Here is a 26475-nt window from a genome sequence, read left to right as displayed (position 1 = left end):
ACCTCTTCTTTTTTGTACTCGAGTCCTTTTCATACCTTTGTGAAATTACATAATAAAGTATGCATGTTGACCATTTGGTATTTTAATTTTAAATTCACTATGAAAGTACTAATTATATGCAGCTGCTGAATAAAGTCAATCAATTTACCTAATATAAAATTTATTATATATTCAATATAAACCTTAAATTCACTGAAGAACTTTTCTAAAAATCCAATAGCTGAAGGTTCAATACTGTCATATAATTTGAAACTTTCATTTAATGTCTTTTTCCTTAAACAACGAATATGTACATTTGTCTCCTTTCTTTTCCATCTCACTTCATTTCTGTTTGTTGCACCTGCCTCCATACCTGCACATCTTCCACCTGCCCTGCATGCCTCTCTACTTCTTGTCCCGGGTGTGGTCCAGAGTCCCACCAGGGCCGTACTATTAAAGATGGCAGTGCAGCGTGGGGGCTCAGATCCCCAGCCCCCCCGGCCTGGCTCTGCCTGTAGCCTTAAACGAAGCCCCCTGGTGGAGGCAGAGCTCAACAAGGCCCGCCCCTCCTCAGCATGTTCCCGTGCATCCCCTCTGCCAAACAAATGGGCAGAGAAGGTAAAGTGAAAGGGCAGCAGGGATTGATAGGTAGCTGTAATCAATGTCCCTGCACAATGGATGAAATGAAGCCCGGTTATTGATTCTTTAGTGTGTCTGTTAATTCAGGAGAGAGCATACCGCAGCCCAGAGAAGAGATCGTCCCTCCCCAGGCCCGCCAAATCTCTGACACGCCACATCCCTGCCTCTGAGCAAGAAGACAACAGCACCTACTCCAGGCCAACCTGTAAGAATCCATGCATTTCAAATGCAGAACCATCTGGCTTGTTTGCACAGCAGGTTTCCTGTTTACTGACTTTAATGAATCAGTATCTTTTAATAATTTTTGTAGATTTTAACATGACACCCTCCATACCCTGCCCTTCTCTTCTCTCCTGCCCCACCCTCACCCCATTTTGCCCTTCATTTCCTTGTCCTTTCATCTCTTCTCTCTCAAAGCGATCCGTACTGATTCCAGAGGGGACAGCCGGTCTGGAAGAGCCCCGAGTATGACAGGTAGACCACCCAACAGCTCCTGTTAGACCCTCATTATCAACATAACATGCAGTTATTACACAGTGTTTTGATTTTGTTTTTTAATAACCCAGAAATAAAAATTTACCCTCGTCACACCATTCATTCATCTTGGTCTGCAGGTTTCAGAAAGTCTTAAATTCCTTATTTTTCAGGTCTTTCCAAACCCTGTCAATACATAACAGGGTTACAACATGCAGAATATGCTACTAAAGATGGAAACATGTCTGTGTAAAGGCAAGCTTGTCTATTTAGTTCCAAAATGTGTCAGAATTCAATACACATTTGATTAAAAAGGCTTGAAAATGTGTGAACCTGCAGTGTCCTTATCAGGTGAACAGGTGGGATTCATAACAACAGGTTGTCAGCTAAAACCCTGTTCATCCTGAAAGCGGTATCCCAGCAACAAGTCATTAGCTTTAAATGACTCCAGCTGACTGTTTGCTTTCACACTCCATGTCAAACATCCTTGTTTGACCTGGGTTGTTTGGTGAAAACTGTGCAAATTTGGTGCCAGCAGGGCAGTGTTTACAGCTCCATGAGTGTTATCGTTCCTTATCATCATCATCAGAACCACATGAAGGATCATACAAATCAGTCCGTTACCCTTCCATTTCTGTCTTTAATTTTGTTTGTTTTTTTCTTCTCCCTTTCTTCTGATTGAGGTGATTTTCTTTCTTTTCTCTTGTTCTTTTTCTCCCACCTTTCAGAAAGGGGTTAGGAGAAAGGATAAAGGGTCCCACTTCCCTTTTTCTCTTTTGATCCTAATCCAACCTCTCCTGTCTCCTAGGTACAGACTCAGCACGTTCCCACTCAGCCCGCAGTGGTGCCTCCACCCCCGGCTCTTCCGCCGTAACGCCCGGCACACCTCCCAGCTACTCCTGTCGCACCCCTGGCTCGCGCACACCTGGCAGCCACACACCCAAGTCCTTCAGCGTCCTCCAGGAGAAGAAGGTGGCGGTGATCCGAACCCCACCCAAGTCTCCATCTTCCGCCCAACGGCAGCTCAAGGTTGTCAATCAACCCCTGCCTGACCTGAAGAATGTAAGGTCCAAGATTGGTTCCACCTCCAACATCAAACACCAGCCAAAAGGCGGACAGGTAACAGGACTGTGCTGGAACTCCACAGTCTTAATATTGTTTCAGTGTGGAATTACAACATCCAAATATAGATTTATTTTTTAAAAATCAATTAATAATTAATAAAGATTCTTTTGCATTAGGGCTTAAAAAATGCTTACAGTGGAAAAAGGTTTACCTAATGAAGAACTATCACCCTCCAGAGATTACAAGAATACAGCTTATTTTACTTACACATTTTTTCAGCAGTAACATCTTTCTGCCACATGAGGGCAGTAAAGGACAGTTACATTTTCTTTAAAAATGGTGAAATTATTTTTTAAGATTATCTTTTACTGTTTACTGCAAATAAAGCTAGAATTTGTCACAATAATTGTAAATTAATTTATAATTATTTTAAACTACAATTTTTTCAAATTACTCTAACTATTTATTCTTTAAACCTTTGTTTATTATTGATCAACGCATGAATATTCATGGAAAAGATAAAATGCCATTACACATAACACAAAAACGTTAAAAATCAAGCAGAAAGCATTGTTGATATTGCATATTTCAATTTTTACTCAGACCTTTTATGGAAGTCTGAAAACAAGTTGGTGCTGGATATCATGCCAAGTGGATTTGTGACTCTTTATATATTATATCTGTTTACTCTTGACTTTCTCTCTAAGTTGTAGAAATGTCATAAAATGCTCAAATATCATTTTGCACATCTTCACTCTCACTCAGTGTCTGGCCTGCCTCTGAAGCCCTGTCGTGCCATCGCTATTTGTCTGCTTCCTCTGACTGTCCTCTGCCCTCTCCCTGTCTGCTGTCATCTTCATCAGTCTCAATGAAACGTCATCTGCTTTCAGCCTCTTGCCCTGACTTTCCCTTCGCCTTCTTTCCCTCTTACCTTTCACAGTTTTCTCACTATTGATAAAGCTTCAGCTGTAATGCAAAGATCATACGTTCCTTTGCTAAAATTTAAAAGAGGTTTCCACCTCAGAAAATCCCAAGAATCTCTTTACTACCTTCAAGAAGCAGTCAACCTGCAGAGACATTTGCCCTGGGGAGCTGCTTTCTTCATTTCCTTGCAGCAGTGACTATTAATAATTGCAGACGGATGGAATTACTTATTAAGAAACTGCATTAGAGACACAGAATGAAAATATATCACCTGGCTTCCCTTATTCAAACAAAACAGTTGCTTGTTATATCCCCAGCAGGTGCTAGATTTAGCAGCTTGCCTCTCTTGAACTGAAGATGACTGCTTGATAAAAATTTTAGTTGCAAGGTGCCTGAGCTATTTGAGAAACAATTTTTTTTTTAACCAAGTGATGATGGTATATCATTGTGTGACATGCAGACAAAAGAGAAAAGGCTATTTTTGTTCTTTTTCCATGATGTGGAACAGATGCATGGTCACCTAAAAAACTGCAAAATTTTTATCACCAAGGCAACAGACAGTCTTAATGGTGCCGGAGGATTACAGAGGTGAGACTTTTCATTAACCCCAGTGAAAAATTGAGGAGGAGACAAATCATGATCACTTAGCCAGCTTTCCTTTCCTCTTTGGGAAGAAGTGAGACATAAGGGCAGACATTTTTAATGAAGCTGGGTGACGCATGTCTTAGAGGCTCTGTGGTATACTGCAACACTGAATCACACTCTTAATCCTCTGATATCAAGATGTCACATTTATAATTACACAATCCCTTAACATAATGTTATTTTAACATTACAGACAGGTTTGGTGCTTTTAGCTAAAAAAGGATTATCAACACTGTTGCTGTCTTATTATATGTTGCTTGGCTAATAAAATATTCACATTTTTAGTTTAGAAATATAACAATGAATATGTTAATATGAACATTTTCAGTTTGTCACTGGGTTTGTTGCTGTTGCTTTGTCATTGGTTGACCTTGTAGCTGTTTGTTCTGAAACAGCTAAAGACACCAGAACCTGAACATAAACTAAGGAAAGGAAAAGGTTTTGTCTGTACGTGTGTGTGTGTGCGTGTGTGTGTCTGTGTGTGCCTGCGGCTGTGTGTGTTTGTTTGTGGGTGTGTATGCATGCAGATAGTGGCTGTCCAATGAATCCAGGTCAGGTTAATGTAGACCAGAGAAGGAAGTTTTGCTGTCAGGGCTGTTGTGTTTGTGAACCCTTTTCTCTTCGTTTGCCTTGTGTTTGTGCTCACTTCATTTTTTTTTTTTTTTAATGTTATGGAAGGCCTTTTATTATCTCATTTTACAAAACAACACAGATTGGTGCAAAAGGCAGAAATACTGTAATTGTTTTTTGTTAAACCACAATTCATGAGTATAAGTGAGGTCAAATATGTCTTTGTATACTTTGTTTTGTGTTTGTAGATCCAGGCTTCTTAATGTTAATTCAAACCTTTATTTATTTATTTATGCATTTTTGAAACTGTTTTTGCTCGGTCCAGTAAAGTTTGACTTGGCCATATCGCTTCTCAGAGCTATGTACAGTAGAAAGAAAAGCATTGTAAATACATGTTAAATGTAAATGCGGCTGAAGACACATTGATCACTCATCACACACTTGATCTAATTAAACAAGGCACATATAGTTTTTTTTTTTTTTTCATTCAATTTTGTTTTAGGTTCAGATTTTAAGTGAGAAGCTGGACTTCAGTCATGTTCAGTCAAAGTGCGGTTCCAAGGATAATCTGAAGCACACACCCAAGGGAGGCAATGTATGTACGCCTTTCTCCTTTCCTTCTCTTTCTCTTCACAGCTCAGTCTTTCATGCTACTTCTATATTTGTCTGTCTGCTTATCTGTTTGTCTGCCGTGGGTTTGCTTTAGTCAAGCAAAAGAAGTGTTTGTTTCCAAATACCAATCCATGTTACTTCTTTGTCAGCAGAAAGTAAAGTTCACTATTTCCCTCTTGTAAGTAATTTTTATTTATTTATTTATCTTTTGCTTCAGCACTAGTCCAAATAGTGGGTGTTGTGTTTTTTTAAATTCTTTCAATAATGCTTCAATAATGCTCCAGGGTTGGTATAACAACTCTCTTTAAAGCAGTGACAAGTTCGAGACTCGATGGATTAGGGTGCTACAAATCCACTATCTGCACTCTGATAAATGCCTTCATCTCTGTATAAAAACTGAACTCCATCAGTCAAAGGCTTTGGTTTGTGTCCTCTGTCTAAATCGGCTGAGATGCAAAGTGCTAATGTGAGTGCCACAGACTGATGGGGATTTAAAATTTAGACACTTCACGGGATTATTTTGATTGAGACAGGATGGAGGAGGTGGCCCTTTTAAAGCTCCCCCCCACATGCCCTCATAAAGCCCTCAGTGTTCTGTTTGTTTTTATAAAAAGTCACCCTGTCATTCCCAGGTCATGATTCCAAGTGTTAAACTGGACTTTAGCCACGTTCAGTCTAAATGTGGCTCCCTGGACAAAATCCAGCACACAGCAGGCGGGGGAAATGTGAGTTACTCCGCAGAAAACCATACATACATACACAGTCAACGTCCTGTCCTCAGGTTGTCTTGTTTTAATACACATCAACATTTAGGCATGACCGTGTCCATGAAGTGTATTTGTGGAGTGTTTTTGTCTTTAGCGACTGTGTTTTGTGCCTCAGAGTTTAATTTTCCATCAGTAGCATCGATATATTTGCCTGAGGCCCAACATGCAGTATCTCTGCATAGAGTATAAAATATTTACATACATGCTGCTTTATAGCATGCAGGGTTTTCACCACATCCTTTCAACAGTGTTTGCAGTTGCACTAATTCATAACGCCCATGGACAATAAAGTGTAATTGAAGCACCTGCTCCCTGTAGTGTAGTGCTCTGTAGTGCTTGTGTTCTGTGTTCTGTATTTGTTGTCTGGGCTGTCACTGCTTGCTTTCATGTTAACCTCTGCAGGAAGCTGATATCATCATCTCTGTCTCTCCTGTGTGTGTGGACATTAATTGACTTAGTCTGTCCTCATCCACAGATTAATGTTGTATCACATCATGGCTGATCTGCAATTTTTCTATAATGCCTCTATGTTTTTCCACAAAACAAAGAGCTTTCATTTCACTTCATTTCATTTATCTTCTCATTGTGTTTGTAATGTGTATGCGTTTCTAATGTTCACACTGTGAACCTGCCAGCAGGTTCAAATTCAGACCAAGAAGATCAGCGTGACCCATGTCACCGCCAAATGTGGATCCATGTCCAACATCCACCACAGACCAGGTACTGAAAAGCCAGAGATGCATTTGTCTTTTATTTTGACACGGCATACTTATTCTTTATTATTCCTTTTCACACACAGCTGAGCATACATACACTTTGACACTGACCATTTCATTATTATTATTAAATATCTTTATTACTACAAGTATAATAATTTTGGCCATATGCTGCAGTAGTATATGAGCAAATAATGTATTTACCATATTAAGCAAGTCCTAGCGGTCCAGGTTATAAATGGAAGAAGCTGTGGAGCTCTGCATTGTCCAGACTGAGATTCTTTGCCTTGAGTGTTGCTCTGCAGGCGACTGATGCCCCGTGGGTTTGATGCTTTTCTTCTCCTCTTGCTGTCTTGTTCCCAGGGGGAGGTAATGTGCGAATTGAGAATGTGAAGTTGGACTTTAAAGAAAAGGCTCAAGCCAAGGTCGGCTCCCTGGACAATGTCAGCCACACTCCTGGAGGGGGTAATATCATGGTAAAAAGAAGCACACAAAGTATCTGTCAGTACCAGTTTTATAAATATAAAGAACAGCCATGACCTAAACTCTTTCTTCTCAGATTGAGAGCCACAAGCTTAGCTTCCGGGAAACAGCCAAAGCTCGGGTGGACCATGGTGCAGAAATCATTGTCACTCACTCCCCTGGGGTTGAGACAGGAGGCACTTCACCTCGCCTGTCATCCGCCGGCAGCATCAACCTTCTGGAGTCACCCCAGCTCTCCACACTGGCCCAGGATGTTACTGCTGCCCTGGCCAAGCAAGGCTTATGAGCTGGCTGCCTCCACTTTAGATATTGTTAAAAAAAAAAAAAGATCTACAGCATTCCTTCTGTTCCCATCAGTTTTATTCACTCATAAGTATCCAGTGTTCTCCCACAGTCCTTCACTGCAACATGGCCCCCACACACGTCACTCCACAGGCTCTACAGTTGTAGCTGATTAGTTCCCATATGTCAACAACCCATCCAGCAGGATTTTAAAGCTGAATTCTAAAATTACACTTCAATTATTCCCTTGAATGGACACACCTAGTCTACTCTTCTTTTTTTTTTCATTCAAACATGGACTTTTGTGTTTTGCTTTAGATAAGCTGATTGCTAAAGTTTGAGTGAATGTTTGTCTAAGAAGGTGGTGTTGGTTTTACGATTGTACAGTGATTTTCTAGTGTGAAAAGCATCACATTCCACTTGTGTGGGGACAAACTTCAAGATGAACCCATGCATATTGTCATTCAGAATTTATATGGTACTGAATGCAAGATATACCCACTAGATACTAGATGCTAGTCTTAAAGATATAATTATGTGAGAGACTTAGAGAAACATGGTGCATAACTGTACCTGCAAAAGAATGGCTGATGAGCATGTCTGCTACAATGTGACATTTTGAGTCAACATGAAGTTTTGTTTGTTGATTGGTTGGTAATATTATGATTTCCTGAAATGTGCTGAATTGTATTCTCCTGTCCCAGTAGTGGAAGTTGTTATAGTTTTGTATGTTCCCTGTGGCTGCACTGGCTTATTAGCACTTACTGTGAATGTGGATAGCCACCGCAGTTCTGTTGAGTCCAGTGCTAGAAGGCTAGCTTTCCAATAGATTGTTTTTAATTTTCTGCAAACCAATGGGCTGCTCTTTTCTGTTAGATTCTACCATCGCTCTGTGATTTTATTAGGCACCAACAATGCTGTTATGCTGGCATGGTAAAATAATGTTAAATTAGATTTATTTGGAGCAATCTTAAACTTTTTAGTGTGAGTGTAAATGGCCAGGGTTCTTCAAGGTCAGATCCAAAAAAAAAAAATAAAAAATAAGGCTTCTCATGCTACTGTGACTTTTCTCCTTTGAGACTGGTGTGTACAGTGTATTTAAAAGGGCAAAGGGCCCAAAGTCTGTTTAACAAGTCGAAAGTATTAAGCTTTATATGAAAACATTCCATGTAAAGAGCCTACCTGGCCCTTTTGTGCGATTGAACCTGTAACTTTACGGGAAATGAAAGCAGAAAGGACCAAGATAAAGAATGGGAGTAACCCACAACCTTCAGCTGTTAGGATGAATTAAAAAAAAAATAATAATAAAAAACAAAACTGGCATTTTCTCTGCTTATCATTGTGAAACCTCTCTGCCCCCCACCCCTAGCAACACCTCCTCCCCTAATGTCAGCTGCCCCTCCAGTGTTTTTTGGGTGATTCCTGTATTCTTGCCTCCAAGCTCCCCTGCCCCGCTTTGCCTGTGTAAGTGTATTTAAACACCATGTAGTTGTGTGTGCATACTGTTTGAGACGTACTGATGACAAATGCTTCTACAGGATGATGACAACAGAAATAAAAAAAAAATTGTTCCCTCTAGCCTCTCCTGTGACTTCTCCCAGAATATTCTGGTTCAACTATAGCATGTGTTTTTCTGTTCAGTGCAGATAAAGGGTTGATGGTTGTTGGTTAATGTGTCGGTACAAGGTCATGTCTTTAGAGTTATCTTTCTAATTTTATTGTGAAAACATGTCTTTGTCAAAGGCAAATGTTGTCCAGAGTCCTGAGGTGGGTTTGTATACAAACATTAGCACTGACATAATGACATGTATTAGTTAGTTAGAGCCTGCTAGCCTCTGTAGGGACTCTAGTTGCTCTGAAATATTTGTGTATTTTTTCATTTTCAATTTTTTTCCAACTCCTAATGTCCCTATCTAATCATATCTAATTATAGTACCTCTTTATATTGGTGGTTATAGCCAATAGTGGAGAACTTAATGTACTTATAGGGTCATTCCATTGATTTTACACAAAGTGTAGTTGTCATATTTTCATTTCTCGAGTCACCTGAATACTAAATGTGTCCCTTCAGTACAGTTTTGAAGTACTTGACATGTTCTAAAACTATTTACTTCTATCTCAGTGTATTATACCAGTACAGTACTTCTATACCAGTACATTATAGAGAAGTGTTGTACTTTTTATCCTGGTGCATTCATAGTTATTTTGCAGCTAGTAGAATAAGATAAATTGCTATAAGACAGTTCAAATTCGCTCCACACTGACCAACACGCATTTATGCATCGAGAATAATAATATACATGAGTTCTACATCTGATACTTCAATTAGAGATTTCAAATAATGTTCTTAAGTCAAATGTTTATTTATTTGTCTGTGAACTGACACATTTTAAATTGTGGCTGCAACATTTCCTGAACAGAGTCTGAATACATAATGAGTGCAGGCTGTATCAACTCTGAGCGTGCTCTTTTACAGCCTGCGATAATAGCTTGTCCACCTGGACTATTGAACAACCTGTTGATAAGCATTATCATGAGAATGCACCATGTTGCAGTTGGCTGTGTTCAAAACATTCAGCCATATGACGCGTTTCTGTGGCATTTCCTAAAATGATGCACACACCAGAGGACTCACGAGGAAAACATCTGGCCCAGCCGCACACTGCGTCTTTAAGCTCCGCCGCAATTAGTACGCCGATCAACAGTCGTTGTCCAGTGTGGGAGGTGCTGAAATCAGAGCGCTCACTCCTTCTCCGTCTCCCTCATCCATCCTCCATCCCCTGCTGTCTCTCTCACTCTCTCTGCTCTCCTGGCTCTGTCTCTATCGCTGCCGACCGACACTTGCAGCCATTTTACGCAGGACGAAGTGAATCATGTCGTGAAGGCAGCTCGCTGGTTACCTGGGCAGAGCGAGCAGCCGCCGCGCGTCCCGGTGGTCGCACACAGACGGACGGGCAGGCAGGTTCGGCCAAAATGGTGAAGAGGAAAAGCCTGGATGATAACGAGCCGGAGTGCGGGAAGGGGATACCGTTCCCCATTCAGACCTTCCTGTGGAGGCAGACGAGGTTAGTGTGTGTTTCGTGGATAACAGGTGTTTGTCATTGGCGAAAATCAGCAGGATCATAAAATTCACTGCAACCGCGGCAAAGACGCAATTCTGTCCTAATGTGAAATAGATTCTTAACTTCTCTTAGTTCCACTCGTCAATAGACACTGTCACTCAGTGAGACAATTCATGATTTCAATGATGGAGCAGGGGCTGCATGTTTTTGCGAGGTGAACCATGAATGGAGACGGATGCATGTTGTATGATGTCAACCCTGTAAAGCGCATTTCCACAGAAAGTGGGCCAAAGAAAACAAACGGTCAGTTTATGAACTACAGTGAAATACATGCTCACGTCTCTGCAAAATGTCAAGCAGCAGGAATATACTGTAGTTGGTTTGAGATGGAGAACCGGTAGCATAACCCACACCATTTTAGTCTCATTTGACTATTCTTTGTGTTTTTCAGCGCATTTCTGCGTCCAAAGTTAGGAAAACAGTATGAGGCATCTTGCGTGGTAAGTCATTTCATAATGTCATGTGCATGATGATGGAAAATAATCACTCTCCTCTCAGTAATCTGTTTTGACCGTAATGCATCTGCAATTTAAGTGGGCTCTTGATTTTACATTTAGAAAATTAGTTTTTCCCTTTGCTTCCTCCTATTACCCAGGAGCCAGGCCTTTGAAAACTCATATCCATAATGGCAGGTCTCCAGATCCCTTTGGATCTAAACAGAGCTGCCACTGTCTCTCCCACAGGCATTGCCTAGCTTGAGGCCATATGGGACACTTAGTCAAAGAAATAGGCTTTAGTTCCTGGCTGATGTCTCTCTTCTCCTCTGGCTGCTTCCTCAGTCTTTTGAGCGGGTGCTGGTGGAAAACAAGCTCCACGGGCTGTCGCCAGCCCTGTCAGAGGCCATCCAGAGCATCTCCCGCTGGGAGCTCGTCCAGGCAGCCCTGCCTCACGTACTCCACTGCACCTCTATCCTGCTGTCTAACAGGAACAAGCTGGGTGAGGACATGCAGCATAGACATTGCCGCCGGTTTAGGCATGGAGTTGACAGCGTCATCCCAGTTATCCTCATTGAGCAAAACACAAAACTGATGTTCTGTCAGTTACAGGACAGATGCTGTCTGACTTCACTGTACCTCAGTTCTAAAAATAATATGTGAAAGTAATACCACAATTAACATCTTACATGTTTATATAAATGAAATGTCTCCTGTTTCTGGATCATATGTATATATATATCATCAACATGCACAGTATCACAGTATGAACAGTCAATACCAGATTTACTAATAATTATATAAAATATGTGCCTTGGTCATAGTGTGGATTTTGTTACTTTACAGTGAAAAAATAATCTGATTACACAAATAAATATTAATCAAATGAACTTTGTTTTTCATCAAATAATGCTTTAAAAAGCCTTCAACAGTTCTTAAGGATAATTTACCTCCAGTGATTCACTAAAACCCACCCACATAAATTAACCCCTGACCTTTGATCTCCAACAGGTCACCAGGACAAGCTGGGTGTTGCTGAGACGAAGCTGCTCCACACGCTGCATTGGATGCTGCTGGATGCTGCCCAGGAGTGCAACCATGAGCCCAACCTGGGCCATGGCTGGTCTGGGGGCAGCAGCAGCAGTGCCTTCCTTCAGCCTGTGGGGAACCAGGGCTCCTCCCCAGGAGCTCCCGGCTCCTGTTCAGGCTCAGCCCTCAGCGGGTCGGGGCCACAGCACAGCAGTTCCCTGCTCGAGGAGGACGAGCATGCTCGTACCAAGCTGTTCCACAAGAGCATGGCCACCGTGGAGCTGTTCGTGTTCTTGTTTGCTCCTCTTATTCATCGGATAAAGGTTTGGATCGTGTGATGCTAACAGAGTACCAAGTTACTGAGCCAATAACCTTACTACTGTGCAACTTTCCTACCATAAAAATAATTATTTTCACAAAGAAACTGTTTTGTCATTTTTTAAATTTTAATTCTTTTAGCTTCATGCTGAAATTCTTCATATCTCAACTGAACCCTTCAACACACAAACACACACACTCTGGGTCACTCTGTCTCTATCGATCTGTGTGTTAGGATACAAGTATGAGGTTACAATACTGATGGCACCAAGTGAACAATAAATTATACTGTTTATTATAGGGTATCTTCCTACTGTGCTGCGTCTTGTAAACAGTTATAACATGGTAGCTACACTCTGAAGGAATCATCAGTGTGATCATATCAAAACATTTTGATAGTGATAGTGTGATGTGTGAATGATGATTGGAAGGTTGAGGAAATGGCCTGAATGTACAAAACTATCTACTGTCTGTTAATAAGATTTTAAATGGTTCTTTTTTTATTTCTTTTTTTTTTAGGAGTCAGACTTGACCTTCCGATTGGCCAGTGGTCTGGTAATATGGCAGCCAATGTGGGAGTACCGTCAGCCTGATATCCCTGCCTTTACTGCACTTATCAAACCGGTCAGGAACATTGTGACAGGTGACAGAAAAACACACAGCCATAAAGATGCCATTCAATTGTAAAAACTTGTAGTTAAATATGTAATCTCCTATGTCTGTCCCAACAGCAAAGAGGAACTCCCCAGTCAACAACCAGTGCAGTCCCTGTGGATCTGGCAACGCAGGTCCCATGGTGAGTGACTGTTTTTAGCTCACATCTTGACAGATTTTGCTTCCCATGTTGATTGAATGTGTTCAGGCAAGAGGTGTCTTCCCATCCCCCTTTCAACCTTCCCTCTGGGACTGGCTGCTAATATTCATCAGTATAAGCTATCCAGTAGCATTAGAGTACTTGACCAAGGTCATGACAGGAACCTCACTCCGGCCTAAGAGCCTTAAATTAGCCCTTTCTGCCTTATCTCCCATCTACAATATTTATTCATCTCTCTCTCTCTCTCTCACCCACAGGGCTTCCAGGTGGTTTGCGAAGCCACCCAATCAGATTCCTCCTCCCCTGCGTCCGGAGAGCATAGCTGTCGCCGTGGCAACTCGGTTGAAAAAGGTGGTCCATCCCAACAGCTGGTTAAAGGCCCTTGCAAGAAAAAGTGAGCATTGGTAATCAATTTAACCCAAAGAAACAGTGAGAGAGGTAGAGAGGTGCACTGGGTCATGCACTGGGTCATGCACTGAGGTGCACTGGGTCATTCACGTCATTAAGGCCTGACCATTGGAGGTGCGAAGCCGTATTGTTTATTATTATTATTATTATTATTATTATTATTAGTATTATTATTTATCTCCCGCTGCCGAACGGGGCCATTGTTGAACTGGTTCCCATGGGTTAAAACTTACCGCACACATCTGTTAGAACAGTGAGCATTCACAAACTGTAAGCCATGGGTGGACCCAGGGACTCCATGGTGGCCCCTTATGTCAGTGAGTCTTGTGGTTGGCATGTAGTTTCAGCTACACACACCAAACTTGGTAGGTGCATGGAACTTCCCAGTACAAACATTTTTTGCATATACATTGCTATAGCCACGCCCAGCACGAAGTTAAGTATTTGAATAAATTTACACATCTCGCCAAATAAACGGGAAGTGTGTCATAAATTTAAAATGCATTCCTTGACAAACACCAGACTTCAGTAGTTATTGACTATGATCATATACACATGTGCAACACAGCAGACTGACATAGAGCCAGTGTGTGGCAAGCTCGCAATTAGTGCTTCCTGTGTCTAAAGGTTATGAAATTTGACACACTCTTATTAGTTCTATACATTTGATGGACATCCCATGTTGAGAGTGCAATATTACATGGTGACATGTCAGGGCTTGTGGCACCAGAGGAGCCCAGGCCCATCATTGCCGCTTGCGGCTATATTCTATCTGTCTATTATTGTGGTTGTGTATTTTTCTTGAAGATCTGTTACTGTTCCTAGGTGGCTATATGCATCAGCTTCACACAAAATAACACCAATGCAACAGAACATGGAACTTTGGTTACGTATCGTAACCCGAGATTCTGTGAATTGGGTGCAGCCCTCTGGGCTATCGCTATGGGTCATATCCCCTCTTCACGCCTGCGCACTGAAGAGCAATTCATTTACGCCCACCCAGGGTGGGCCCCCCTCGCCCGGACAGTGTCCACACGTCTGCAGCTCCCATATATAAGGCGGCGGTTCGGGCGAGCTCCTCCCTAAGAAACGAACCAGTCTTTTCTTCAGCCGACTCAAGGGACCAGTGGGGCCCACAGCCAAGAGGGCTGCGCCCAATTCACAGATTTGGGTTACAATACGTAACCAATGTTCTGTCTCATTGGTGCGCATCCCTCTGGGCTATTGCTATGGGTCAGAGCGATAAGACAGAAATGCTCTACGCCTCACTGGGCCCAACTACCCAGTAGTCCGAAAAACAAAAGAAATGCGAGTAACCGCCTGACCCAAAGCGAAGCAAGCACCAGGTGGGATGATAAGCGCTGGTTTCATATAAAGCTGAAAAACAGACGGATGCCTGTCCCGCATCCATGTAACAAAACACGCCTCCCTGGCTTGCCAGCCTAATTACGACTGGGAGGCTCCTAGAAATGCACAAAGGAACACGGGGAGGCCCATGAGGCCGCCGCACAAATGTCTTTCACTGACAAACCAGGAGAGCCATTGAGGATGAAACTCCTCTAGTGGAGTGTGCACGGATGCCGACTGGAGGCTCCCTGCCCAATGCGGAGTAGTCTCTCTGTAGTGAACAAACAAGCTCTCTGAATGGCATAACTCTGCCGTGCATTCTACATAACATGCCAGAGCGGGCACCGGGCAGGGAAGATGTGAAGCACCTTCTTCTGCGGACGCGTGGGGAGGGGGAAAGAAGGCCTCCAGCGTGATCACTCTAGATCTGAAAGAACTAGTGATGCATTTAGGCATGTATGCAGGGTTAGGACGCAGAACTGCTGCACTGCAATCCTCCCTAATGTGAAGACACTCCGGGGATACTGATAGAGTTGACAGATCGCTGACCCTCTTTGCGCCAGCAGAAGAGAGGTTCTTCTCGATAAAAAACGAAGAGGGATCTGCTGTAATGGATCGTCCGTGAGCGTGCATAAAGCCACAGCGAGGTCCCATTGCGGAGCCAGAGGACATGCGACTGGGCGCTGCCTGCGCACTCCCCTCAGAAAATGCTTTGTGAACGGGTGACTGAACACCGATCTGTCGTATCAAGGTACTGCTTACAGTGCTTTTTTCATGACCCCAGTAAATTGAATAGCCACTTGGACTTGCACTTTCACTTTTCACATTAGCATTGGTGTTAACTGGATGTCCCAGTCCCATAGTGTTGGGGAAGAACCAGAGAACCAAGGAGCACTGTGGTACAGCCCATGATAGGCGAAGGTGCTCACAGACCAGCTAATGGCCACTGAACGTCCTGGTGCCTTGGTGGTGGGGAAGATCCAGAGAATCCTTACTTTGTCGACTCATAGACCCCATCAAAGTTTATATTTGTATCTGGTCTTTTACCACCCCAGTAAAATCACTTCCTCCACCTGTGATTAACGCAGCTTGCTCATCCGTTGGTGCTGCATTGCACGCCACTCAGAGCGCTGCTGATGCTGAGGCAGTTTCCATGGCAACTACTGGCTGCTGCATCTCTCCTACCGCATGGACTCGGGGGCTGGGCCATTGCCTCTCGGAGATCCTGGGGTGGCTGTCGTCACTCGGTCTCCATGGTAACCTGACACAACAGCAGTAAGCAGTGTATGTGTGTATGTAGGCTGCACAGTGAAACATGATACAGCTTCCCTCTGCTGTCTGCTCTCAGAGTGGTTCACGTAGATATCGACCATCTCTTCCTGCTCCATTTATTACAGTGGCCAAGATTAAATGCCTTCCTTTCTCTTCCTGTATCTCCCTCCATCGGTTATGATATCGATATGTGTCTCCAAGGTGTGCAGTGCTCTACGCTCTGCAGCTCACCAACCGCTGACCTTCATTCCAGCTTATTTATAATGGACTCACGTAGGCTTAGGCTCGCTTTCCCTGCTGTGATACTGGAGGAGAGCTCTGCACTTGTTTCCCACCCTTCTTTGATGCAACATAAATGAAGCAGTGTGGTGGGAGTTGATGATAGGTTTTTAAATCACAAAAGCGTATGATATAGTGCAAATACTGGTTTTGTACTTAGTTGTGAATCATTACTGCAGAGGACCAAGAATGCATGCAAAATGCACATGCAGTTCTTATCTTTATTTTTCAGGGGGGCATTATAATAAACTATTTAACATCAAATCTATGTTACTTTATGAACATTTATGCATGATTGACAATGGAGAGACTGGAATCACAAGGTTGTGCTAATTCAGTTTATATGTCTGTGTTTGACTTTGAGAAGAAGAGTCAGGACTTTTAACTCAAATGCATAAATGAGATAGTAAGGCTTTAACCAGTGAAAATTACTCCCTCTTCCAGGACTTCTGCCCCTGCTGGCCTGCCACCATCTCTGGCTCAACGAGCACGTTATGCCACCTACTTTGATGTGGCAGTGCTGCGTTGTCTGCTGCAGCCACACTGGACAGAGGAAGGCGTGCATTGGGCTTTGATGTACTACCTGCATCGCCTGAGGCAGATCCTGGAGGAGAGACCTGAACGCACCCCTGAACCCCTGATCACGCCTTTGCCACGCCCACGCAGCAGCTCAATGGTGGCTGCAACACCTTCACTGGTCAACACTCACAAGACCCAGGTAATGACAAGAAGACAGTGAGGAGTATTTGTATGGGTTTCTCGAAAAACATCTTCATGTTAATAGATGGGGTTCTGTCTGCTGGGGTTGAAATCACGAAACCTCAATTCATCAGACAAACCACTGCACCACCATGTCAGGTTTTGTTGTTGTCACCAGGATGCAATGATGTATTCTTGCTGCTATCCCTGATGCACTGAATAGTACATGATTTGTTTCTGTTGTGTTTTGCAGGATATGAGTCTGAAATGCAATGAAGAGGGGAAATCTCTGAGCACCGAGACTTTCACAAAGGTGTCTCTGACCAATCTACGCCGACAGGCAGTTCCTGACCTGTCCTCTGACCTGGGCATGAACATCTTTAAAAAGGTCAGATGTCCAGATGGACTTTTTTATTTATTGATCAGTTAATCACAATACAGTCAAAATGTGCTGGATCATGACACAGAACATGAGAGCGGGGTCACGAGTGAAAAAGCAGTTACTCTTATTTATTTGGTACTCTAGTTTTCTGGACACTGTTCTGTGACATTGTTTAGTCTATTTTTAAATAAACTGAGCTGCAGGAAATGCTAATTGAATTGAATGACCTTTCTCCCGATGGCTTTAATTGCAGTCTTATTTTATGTCAGTTTCCAGTTAACTAAAATTAGCAAAAAAAAAAGCCAAATCAAACCTAAATTTTACAGAGTAGAAGCTGCTGTACAGTACATTTAATATTTTTTTGTGTTTTTAGTTTAAGAACCGACGTGAGGACCGGGAGAGGAAGGGCTCCATCCCCTTCCATCATACAGGAAAGAAGCGCCAGCGCCGTATGGGCGTTCCTTTCCTGCTTCATGATGACCACCTGGATGTCTCGCCCACCCGCAGCACCTTTTCCTTTGGAAGTTTCTCCGGCCTGGGTGACGATCGGCGGCCGCTGGAACGTGGGGGCTGGCAGGCCACAATCATGGGTAGAAGGAGTCTTATTTATAAAGATAATACACTGTATGTTATCAGTTTTTGGCCTTGCTTCCTTTCCCTGAAGCTGCCATTTGGTGAATCAGAGGACTCTGTCTGCATCTTACTGTCACTTAGTGAATTAGGTCACTTCATTAACATTGCATTAACATTCCTTTTAGCTCTCTAAGATTAGTGTGATTAAAATTCGCTCAAGGCAGAAAGACTGAATGTTTTTATTATGCAGAGTTAGTGACTTTTTAAAGCCTCCCTTTCACAAACCCACTGCTGCCTTTCACCACACTGTTATATATCCACTTAGACTGTGCTTCACTTTAGCTCCATTCGCAGAAAGACCACTTCTTAATTTGCCCAGTGCAGGAAAAGTGCATGAAGCAGAGAGAATTAACCAGGTGTTTTAAGCAAATCTTTAATATTCTTTTTTTAGGAAACATTAGTTTCAAGCATAGAAATGTCTAAAAGTGGAGACACTATTTAGGTGTGTATATGTGTTTGATTAAACCTGTTATATTATGTTCCAGGCAAATTCACCCGGAGGGGAAGCACAGACACAGCTGCAGACGCAGACAGCCTGAGCGCCAAACACTCTCATTCTCACCACTCTCTGCTCAGAGACATGCCCGACCACTCCAACAGCCACAATGATAACACAGTCAAAGAAGGTAAGGAGGAGGCAGGAATATGGCCAAGAGCGTGTATGTAAGTGCTAAACCGTAAAAAATGAAAAAAGCTTTTTTTTTTTGATGATAAAGACAAAGTGATTAAAAGCAAAACCAATGACGGCTCCTTCAGAGGCTGACAGAGTGTTAGAGTAATATCAAACATTTGCTTTTTTATGAAAATATGTCAAAATAAACAAATCACAAACCTCTGTAAGATGAAAACTACAATCCTATTACCATTCATCAGCCTTAACGAAAGGAGAACAGATGCTGCTGGTCTAACTGAGGACAGAGCAGAAATAGAACAGGATTATGTAACTAATATTGTGACAATGCTAATTTACATACAAATAACAGTGCTGGCTGGCAGCTCTGCTCCACAGTCACATGCATGCTATTACTGTTCAGTTTTTCTGAAAACAGAAGATAATTATAGAGTGTATATCTTAGATGAATTTAGACCCCTGCAGTCACAGCTGAATGTGATTATTAACATTAAAATTAGGAATGTACTGTAATCAGAATATATGACTATAGGCCTCTCCCTGTAGTTCGATCTCAGATTTCCACCATCACTATGGCAGCATTCAATACCACTGTGGCGTCCTTCAACGTGGGGTATGCTGACTTTTTCACTGAGCACATGAGGAAGCTGTGCACCCCTGTGGCAGTCCCTGAGATCCCCGTAGAACCACTGGCCTGCACCAACCTGCCGCGCAGCCTCACCGACTCCTGTATCAACTACTCTTGTCTGGAGGATGGGGAGAACATCGAGGGAACAAATAATTTTGTGTTAAAGAATGGCATGTTGGACCTGACTGTGAGTGTCACTTAATTTAAAAAATTATCCATGTGGCCAGGACTAGTTATGCTCACCAAACTGCAAAATGTAGAGAACGCCATTGTTACTTATATTGCAGTTGTAACTGAAGTAATTTTACCCCAAATTCCCCACCCTTCTTCTCTTTTTATTTCAGGCTGTTCTACGAGCTCTGCATGCAGTCCTTAGCCACGACATCAGCTCAAGGATCTGTGACGTGGCCCTCAACATCATCGATTCGCTGCTGCAACTGGGAGTGGTACCCGGCTTGGGCAAGAAGCTGTCCAAGCCTGACAATAAGGAGAACCAGGAGGCACGAGCCAAAGACCTGACTGCTCAGGGCCTCGGAGTAGGAGCACAAGGAGGCGGGGCAGTCCCAGGGCCAGGTGGAGGGGGAGATGGAGGTGGAGGAGGAGGAGGAGGAGGTAGTGGTGGCGGCAGTGGGCAGGGGAGTAAAGATGATGTGAAGAATAATAAGGATAATGATAAAAAGGTGTGTTCAAAATTTTTATGTATATTTAGGAAAAAGAAAAATGACAAAATGCGGAGGATTTTGAATAAAACTCCTCTTCTGTGTTTGTTTGCCATGAACAGGAAGAAGGCTCTGGCCTCAGCACTCACCGCCTGGCTCTGACCATGCTCATAAAGATAGTCAAGTCTCTGGGCTGTGCCTACGGCTGTGGCGAGGGACACCGCGGACTGTCTGGAGATCGCCTCAGAATGCAGGTCAGACTTATTTCCCTCCTTACACAACCTTCTTATATGCATGTGTGCAGTTTTCACAAATCAGCACAGGTTGAATGCTTGACATGTATTCATTTTCTATATGAATTATTAACTGTATTGCTTTTTTTGGTATGATAAAAATTTAATGAAACTGAAATGAATCCTGCAAGGGTGCTGGGATGGGTTTGTAACTTCAGCGAGGTGGAGCTGCAGTTCTGTTTCAATGCTGATCAGTAGACAAATACAATGCTATTTCCACAAATGATATCAAGGAGTGGGAATTGATGACAATGGGACATGCTTCAAGGAAAGCTGTTTTTGTTATGTGATGGTAGTGTGCTGAAGAGAAGGAGGAGAGGTAGGACCCAAATGCAGAACACAAGGATTTAATCTTCCTGGGAATCACCAGGGCATAGGTACAAATACAAAGCCAAATGAAACGGCAAACTTAGGATAACCGAGTGAGACGGTAGACAGAGTTAAGCATATACATATAACCTAAAGGCACTAGTCTTGGCAATACTTCCACAGTAACAAAGGGAAGCAGGACAGTATTTGTAGGGGCAGAACAAAAGGTAATTGAGAGCAGGTGAAGAAGATTAAGCTTAATGAGAGTAAAGCTGCCAGGACCAGTGCAGAGGAAAAACAGGAAGTCCCTTCAGAGTAAGGGTCCCGGTAGGAAGTCCAAAAGGGGACTCATGACAGTTTCTCAGTCTCACTTATTTTTGAAACAATGCAGGCCAGCTTGACTCATGTTAATCTTCCATAATACACAGTATACAAATGTATTCTGTTCCAAATCTTCCCTTTCAGGCCCAAAACTGCCTGACCAGCCTGTATAAGCTGGACAAGCTGCAGTTTCGCCAGACAATGCGCGAGTATGTTAACAAAGACTCTCTCAATAACATTGTGGACTTCCTCCATGCACTGCTGGGCTTCTGCATGGAGCCTATCACTGACAGTAAGTGTGTGCGAGTGTGTGAGTGTGTGTGCGAGTGTGTGAGTGTGTGTGTGAGTGTGCGAGTGTGTGTGTGAGTGTGAGACCAGATGCGGATCGTCTTATCACAAATACAAAAAAGGGGGACTTGGTTTTGAATGCTGATATTGATTCAGCTTAGGTTAGTTTTACCAAAAGGTCATATTCTGTTTTGGACACAAGTAATTATTATTTTAATTATTATTAGTTTAACTGGGCAGTTATTTCTTCAAATAGTCCAGTAAGCATGACTATCAAAACCAGTAGTAAAATGATTTAAAAGGATTAATGGTTTACCAAAATAGTTGTGATTGACTATCATTTTAGCACTACTGCGCAAATTCTTACACTCAAGCAAAGTTAAACAGTTTTTGTAACTATTCAAATCTCTTAGTCAAAGGATGCTACATACCAGAGCAGTTTCAAATAAACTGAATTGTACTACCGCTGTCTCACCCCGCACTTTGCATTCCAGCGCTATCACTGTTTTTTTATATGTATTTTTCCCTTCCTCCTTCTACGTCTCTGCTTGTCTGCGTCGCTTTTTTGTCATCGTCCTCCTGCTTCCATCTTCCCTCTTTTTCTTCATCTGCCTTAATGAGCTGAATCCTGCCTTCCTTACTCACTCATCCATTCTGTACACTTGCCAATCCAAAGCTTTGCCCATTACATTTCTGCTCAATCAGTGGCTTTGTTACTGAGACTTGAGACACATTGTACATGCCAATTCAGTTTTGCACTGAAATATGAAGTATTTTGTACATGACTACTGCGATCAGCACAATCATATCATGCAAAATACTGTGCACTTGGCAAGTTACTGAAACGATGAGTGTTTTAATTCTAAAAGTGAACAGGGTACCTTGTTTAGTTTTTTTGGCGTGTGTGTGGTCTTTTCGCATGTAGCAGTCTGTGTGTGCGTCTCAAGTTCACCTAAGTCTGGAGGTGGGGTGCCACATCCTTTCTGACACCACGTACATGTCTGTGCTGGCCTGATGTCAATCAACTTGTGCCCCGCCTCTTTTCTCTTGCAGAGTACGGCAGTGCAGGTGAGAGGTCCAGGAGGGCGAAAAAAAGAAACATCGGTAGATACACATGATCGTTAATCAATAACAGTCAATAATATTAGTAATAAGATGCTCACCTGATCAGACCCTTCCCTAGGCACCGCTTCCATTGCTGCACCCTTCACTGTCTACAAAAGTGACAAAACTCGCCTGCAACTCCAAATTTAGCATTGTATGATTAAATCTGGTCTTTGCAGAGATTATGATTTTTGCATACACCATAAGCTTCATCTAACTGGACCAAAAGAATCAGCCCATAATAGCAGGCCTTAGTCACTTGCATGTATTCCTTATCCTCTACCCAGAATCTTTTTCAGTTTGCTTCTCCCCATATGCTTTATGAACCCTTTTCCTTTGCCCCCCCTGCCCCCCCTCTCTCCCTGTTGTATGGGCTCACTGTTTTATACTCAAGCTGGTCAGCTGTCAGTGATTTTCTCCCCACTGACTAAACCACCTCCTGTGTGATCCGTGGCCTGTCCCGCCTCCCTGTTGCTTCCAGACAAGGCTGATTTTGGGAACAACTTCACCACAGGGGACAACAAGTCCGTGGCCCAGAATATGGAGGCGGTGGTGGTGGGCTGCATGTTCAAGTCCCTCATCACCCGCTGCGCCTCGACCACGCATGAGCTGCACAGCCCTGAGAACCTGGTGAGTGTTGTGTGAAATCATCTGCCCATCTGCCCCTCTCTGGCTTTGGTTTTCATTTTCCTTATCACTCTCTTTCTCTTTGTTTCACGTATCTGTAGTATTTCCATTGCATTCAGGCGCTCGTGTTGCTGTCTGCAGGATGTTAGACGTGAATTATTAATGGTTCATTTTGTATCGTGTCTAAAGAAGAACGATCAATTATGCCACTTTGTTTTACGTAATGAATTGGGCATAAAGTGTAACTTATTCTCTATTCAGTTTTTTTCACAGCTTTTTGTCATCACTGGTTCTTGTTGCAATAACAGGCAAAATACTGTGCATTGAACTGTCTGCATGTCTTGAGACAATTCTGATTCTAGTTAAACCAGTATGCTCAAAAACATTTTTTTGCATAGCTTTTATATTTCAGACTGTCCTGGAGTTAAAAAAAAAAAACATACTAACTAAACCTTCATATTTAAAGCCAAGACAAGCTTGAAACACAGAGGTAAAAGGCTTGAATTAATGAAGCAATGAATGATTAGAGCAATGTTTAAAATTCAATGAAGAGGAGAATATACTATAATAGTATTTTTAAACATCCTATGCATTTCTGCTGCAGTAAGTTTCTGTGGGCCTCTCTTCTAAGAGGACTGAGGTACTCTGATGCGTGTAGAAAACCTAGCTGGCATGGCTTGTGTACAATGGCAGAAGATGACACTTTTCAAGGCAGGCTTTTAATGGCACAGAATCAGAGGCCACCCACTCACAAGCTGGAGCTGGTGTCTTAACAAACTTGAGCATGCTCCTGCACACCCTGAATTCATGCATATATGTATGTGTGAACTGACATAGACCTTGATACTGACTGCAAAGTAAATGCTTAATTCAAGGTCCCGCCTGTTAATGTTCTTTGTCTTTTGTTTTCCTCTGACACACTGTCACACTCAGCTCCCATCCCTCGCTAACATTGTCACGTTCTTCTCAGGGTCTGTACTGTGACATCCGCCAACTGGTGCAGTTCATTAAGGAGGCCCATGGAAATGTGTTCCGCAGGGTGGCACTGAGTGCGCTTCTGGACAGCGCTGAGAAGGTCACCGCCACCAAGAAACCTGAGGAGAAGGAAGATCCCAGACAGCCTGGACCCAGGAGGTACTAGCCAATCAGTGGGCAGAAATGGCCTAAATGATATCTGGATTTGTCCAATTGTAAATTAAATTCACAAAAAAAAGGACTTTCTGTTCTCACTGAAATTCTCTGGAGCACAGACCTTAATACTCTGTTACAAGTGATAACCAAATGTTTCTCATCCAATCACAGTAGTTCGTGTGAGGGCCAACATCCACATTTCTTCTATTGTGATGAATCAAAGCTCTGCTTCTCATCACTGCTTGCCCTTTTTATTTTTTATGTTAATTTTTGTCCCGTCTTTTTTTTTTGCTTTTTGTTCTTGATTGTATGATGTTGAGGTGCCCAATATGCTGCGGCCAGGCTCTGAAATTCTCTCTCGGTCCATTACCGAGGATGTGGTTTATACTAACCACTGACTTGTCAGAGGAACTTATTGTGTAGCTGCGTGCAGTAGCTATGATACAAAACACAGCTGAGGTGATTCTTTAAATTTGTGACACTCCATAGTAAGTTAGAGCCAGTTAAAGGTACTTGCTTTAATTTGTGACTTAATTTCAGTGGATAAATCACCCTTTAGATTTTCAGCCACGTGGACAAGTTTCGCTGTATCAGTAGAGTTCAGTTAGTGTGTGAATCAGGTGGTCTGAGCACTCTGTGTGTCGGGGTGTGTGTGTGTGTGCACGCAGGTCAGAGGCGGGTGTGTCCGGGGAGAAGGGTCAGGTGTCCAGTGCTGCAGATGAGTGTCGCAGTTACATCTCCAGTAGACCCCCCCAGACACCCGAACAGTGAGTCTCCACCTCACAGCATCTCCATATAGCACCATCTATGTCAGGCCCAGCAGCTGTTTTGCTGGTCAAAGAGGAAAAGGTTTAAACCTCTTCCTGTTGTACCTTCTCCCCTTCAGTAAAGAGCAGGTCACAGTGCTAAACAATGAATGCACACCAAAAGCTGAGGTTACACGTTTGTGCAGTTCTTCTTCTGTGTAAAGGTTTAAATCCTCCCTTCCTTATCTCCCTCTCTATACCTCCAGTGAAGAACAGATCCCCGGTGCTCTGCTGGGCAGGAAGGATTTTTGGAGGAAGATGTTCAAATCACAGAGCGCTGCCAGCGACACCAGCAGCCAGTCAGAGCAGGACACCTCAGAGTGCACCACTGCCCACTCCGGCACCACTACTGACCGGCGCTCGCGATCCAGGTCCCGGCGCATTTCACTTCGCAAGAAACTAAAACTGCCTATAGGTAAGGACAGTTATTATGCAACAGATCTAATGTTGATTAACCTGAAAAATCTTTCATTTTGCCTTTCATAATTGATTTTTAAAGGCAGAATTCAAAAGACAAAAGCTAATTTTAAACTGTGGCAAAAAGGAGGAAGGATCTCTTGTTCATTAGCTGAGATAATATAAAGCAATAACATTGTCCCTGTGGTTTCCATAAGAGCATTATTCTGACTTGCAATGGTCTAGATCCTCCCTCTACAAATTATGACAAATAATATATTATAAATGTATAAAAATATAATAATAATATAATAAAATAATATATTACTTGTCAATTAGACCAAGTTTTATAACCTGAAATTAAACATATTAGTTTCCTTTTTTTATATGTAAACAGCAATTTTCCTTCATGTGTAGTAGCTATAGACAGATAAGTGATAGGAATACCCACTTGAAAAAATGAATATTAAAGGCAATATGCAAGAAAATGTGGCTGACCTCAATACTTTATAAAGCTTCTTCTTAATATTGTTTTCAGTAAAATCTGGTAACAGTATGTATTTCCATGACCATACCTCACTGCATATGTTTCAACTGCCACCTTGAATTTCACTAACAGGGTGTGTTTTATGTGTTTAACACTGGAACACTGCCTGCTGCGAGGCCAAGTCACTTCATCTCTTTGGTCTGTTTTGTGTTCCTGTGTGTGTCTTAGCATGCCGTGGGACTGTTCGCCTACCACTCACTCTCTCTGTCTTACGTATGTGGATGTGGAACCATCTTCATACAATATTTGTGTCTATGTTGGTGTTCCAGACCTGGTTTAAATTGTATTTGCAAATCCAATCAGATGGATGTAAGGGACATAATATAGCACCAGCTAATGGCATGTCCTCACATTGGCTGCTTGTTGGTTCTCATATTGAAATTCAAAGTTTTACTTGCTTTACTTCACAGTCTTGCTTCACTCTGTGTCATCTTAAATATTTCTTTTCTCACTGTCATGTTTTCTGTCATGTTTTCTGTCATGTTTTCTGTTGTTTGTTCCTTCACCTTTTCCACCTTCTCAGATTGTTAGTCCTATGTAAAGCCCTTTATGACCTGTACTGTACAAATAAAGTTTGGTTGCTTATCAGAGCCAGCTCAACCTTTAATGTTATGGAAAACATGCTGTTTGATGTAGGTTATGCTTTTAAAAGTATTTAACTGTAGGTTTATGTTAATTGATTTTAATAAAAATCAACATTTAATAAATATTTGTAGCAGGACTATGAATTGCAGGTAAAGAAAAATAAGCTCTAAAAACACTGGTTTAAAAAGACCAGAGAGTCTGAAGTTCTTACATTTTTCATCTTGTATCTCAAGTACAGTATCTGTAATTTTTAGTTA

General features: G+C 42.4%; 2 protein-coding genes across 8 annotated transcripts in view; both read left to right on the top strand.

The window, feature by feature from the left end:
- The window catches only part of LOC113127489 (microtubule-associated protein 2-like), a 49181-nt gene extending 40447 nt beyond the window's left edge, over positions 1 to 8734 (top strand). For 2 of the 7 annotated variants that reach the window (XM_026302137.1, XM_026302136.1), the window contains exons 5-11: positions 706 to 823; positions 1036 to 1092; positions 1901 to 2211; positions 5541 to 5633; positions 6311 to 6395; positions 6755 to 6867; positions 6951 to 8734. In XM_026302137.1, the coding sequence (XP_026157922.1) occupies positions 706 to 823; positions 1036 to 1092; positions 1901 to 2211; positions 5541 to 5633; positions 6311 to 6395; positions 6755 to 6867; positions 6951 to 7160 (987 nt within the window). In that variant the 3' untranslated portion in view covers positions 7161 to 8734. Of the gene's footprint in view, positions 1 to 705; positions 824 to 1035; positions 1093 to 1900; positions 2212 to 4798; positions 4892 to 5540; positions 5634 to 6310; positions 6396 to 6754; positions 6868 to 6950 lie in introns of all 7 variants that reach the window. The other 5 variants (XM_026302143.1, XM_026302139.1, XM_026302138.1 and 2 more) reach the window with 5 other exon arrangements.
- A 1395-nt stretch (positions 8735 to 10129) lies between these two features.
- unc80 (unc-80 homolog (C. elegans)) overlaps positions 10130 to 26475 on the top strand; it is a 38418-nt gene continuing 22072 nt past the window's right edge. The window contains exons 1-20 of the mRNA XM_026302102.1: positions 10130 to 10221; positions 10670 to 10718; positions 11058 to 11214; positions 11724 to 12064; positions 12579 to 12702; positions 12791 to 12855; positions 13131 to 13267; positions 16624 to 16897; positions 17132 to 17266; positions 17634 to 17850; positions 18379 to 18519; positions 19071 to 19339; positions 19497 to 19832; positions 19934 to 20065; positions 20879 to 21026; positions 22076 to 22126; positions 22608 to 22756; positions 23724 to 23887; positions 24553 to 24651; positions 24897 to 25105. Coding sequence (XP_026157887.1) covers positions 10130 to 10221; positions 10670 to 10718; positions 11058 to 11214; positions 11724 to 12064; positions 12579 to 12702; positions 12791 to 12855; positions 13131 to 13267; positions 16624 to 16897; positions 17132 to 17266; positions 17634 to 17850; positions 18379 to 18519; positions 19071 to 19339; positions 19497 to 19832; positions 19934 to 20065; positions 20879 to 21026; positions 22076 to 22126; positions 22608 to 22756; positions 23724 to 23887; positions 24553 to 24651; positions 24897 to 25105 — 3289 coding nt within the window. The remainder of the gene's footprint in view (positions 10222 to 10669; positions 10719 to 11057; positions 11215 to 11723; positions 12065 to 12578; positions 12703 to 12790; positions 12856 to 13130; positions 13268 to 16623; positions 16898 to 17131; positions 17267 to 17633; positions 17851 to 18378; positions 18520 to 19070; positions 19340 to 19496; positions 19833 to 19933; positions 20066 to 20878; positions 21027 to 22075; positions 22127 to 22607; positions 22757 to 23723; positions 23888 to 24552; positions 24652 to 24896; positions 25106 to 26475) is intronic.

This window comes from Mastacembelus armatus, chromosome 2, assembly GCF_900324485.2.
Source record: "Mastacembelus armatus chromosome 2, fMasArm1.2, whole genome shotgun sequence".
In the NCBI taxonomy this organism is placed as follows: domain Eukaryota; kingdom Metazoa; phylum Chordata; class Actinopteri; order Synbranchiformes; family Mastacembelidae; genus Mastacembelus; species Mastacembelus armatus.
This window is presented reverse-complemented; position numbering and strand designations above follow the sequence as displayed.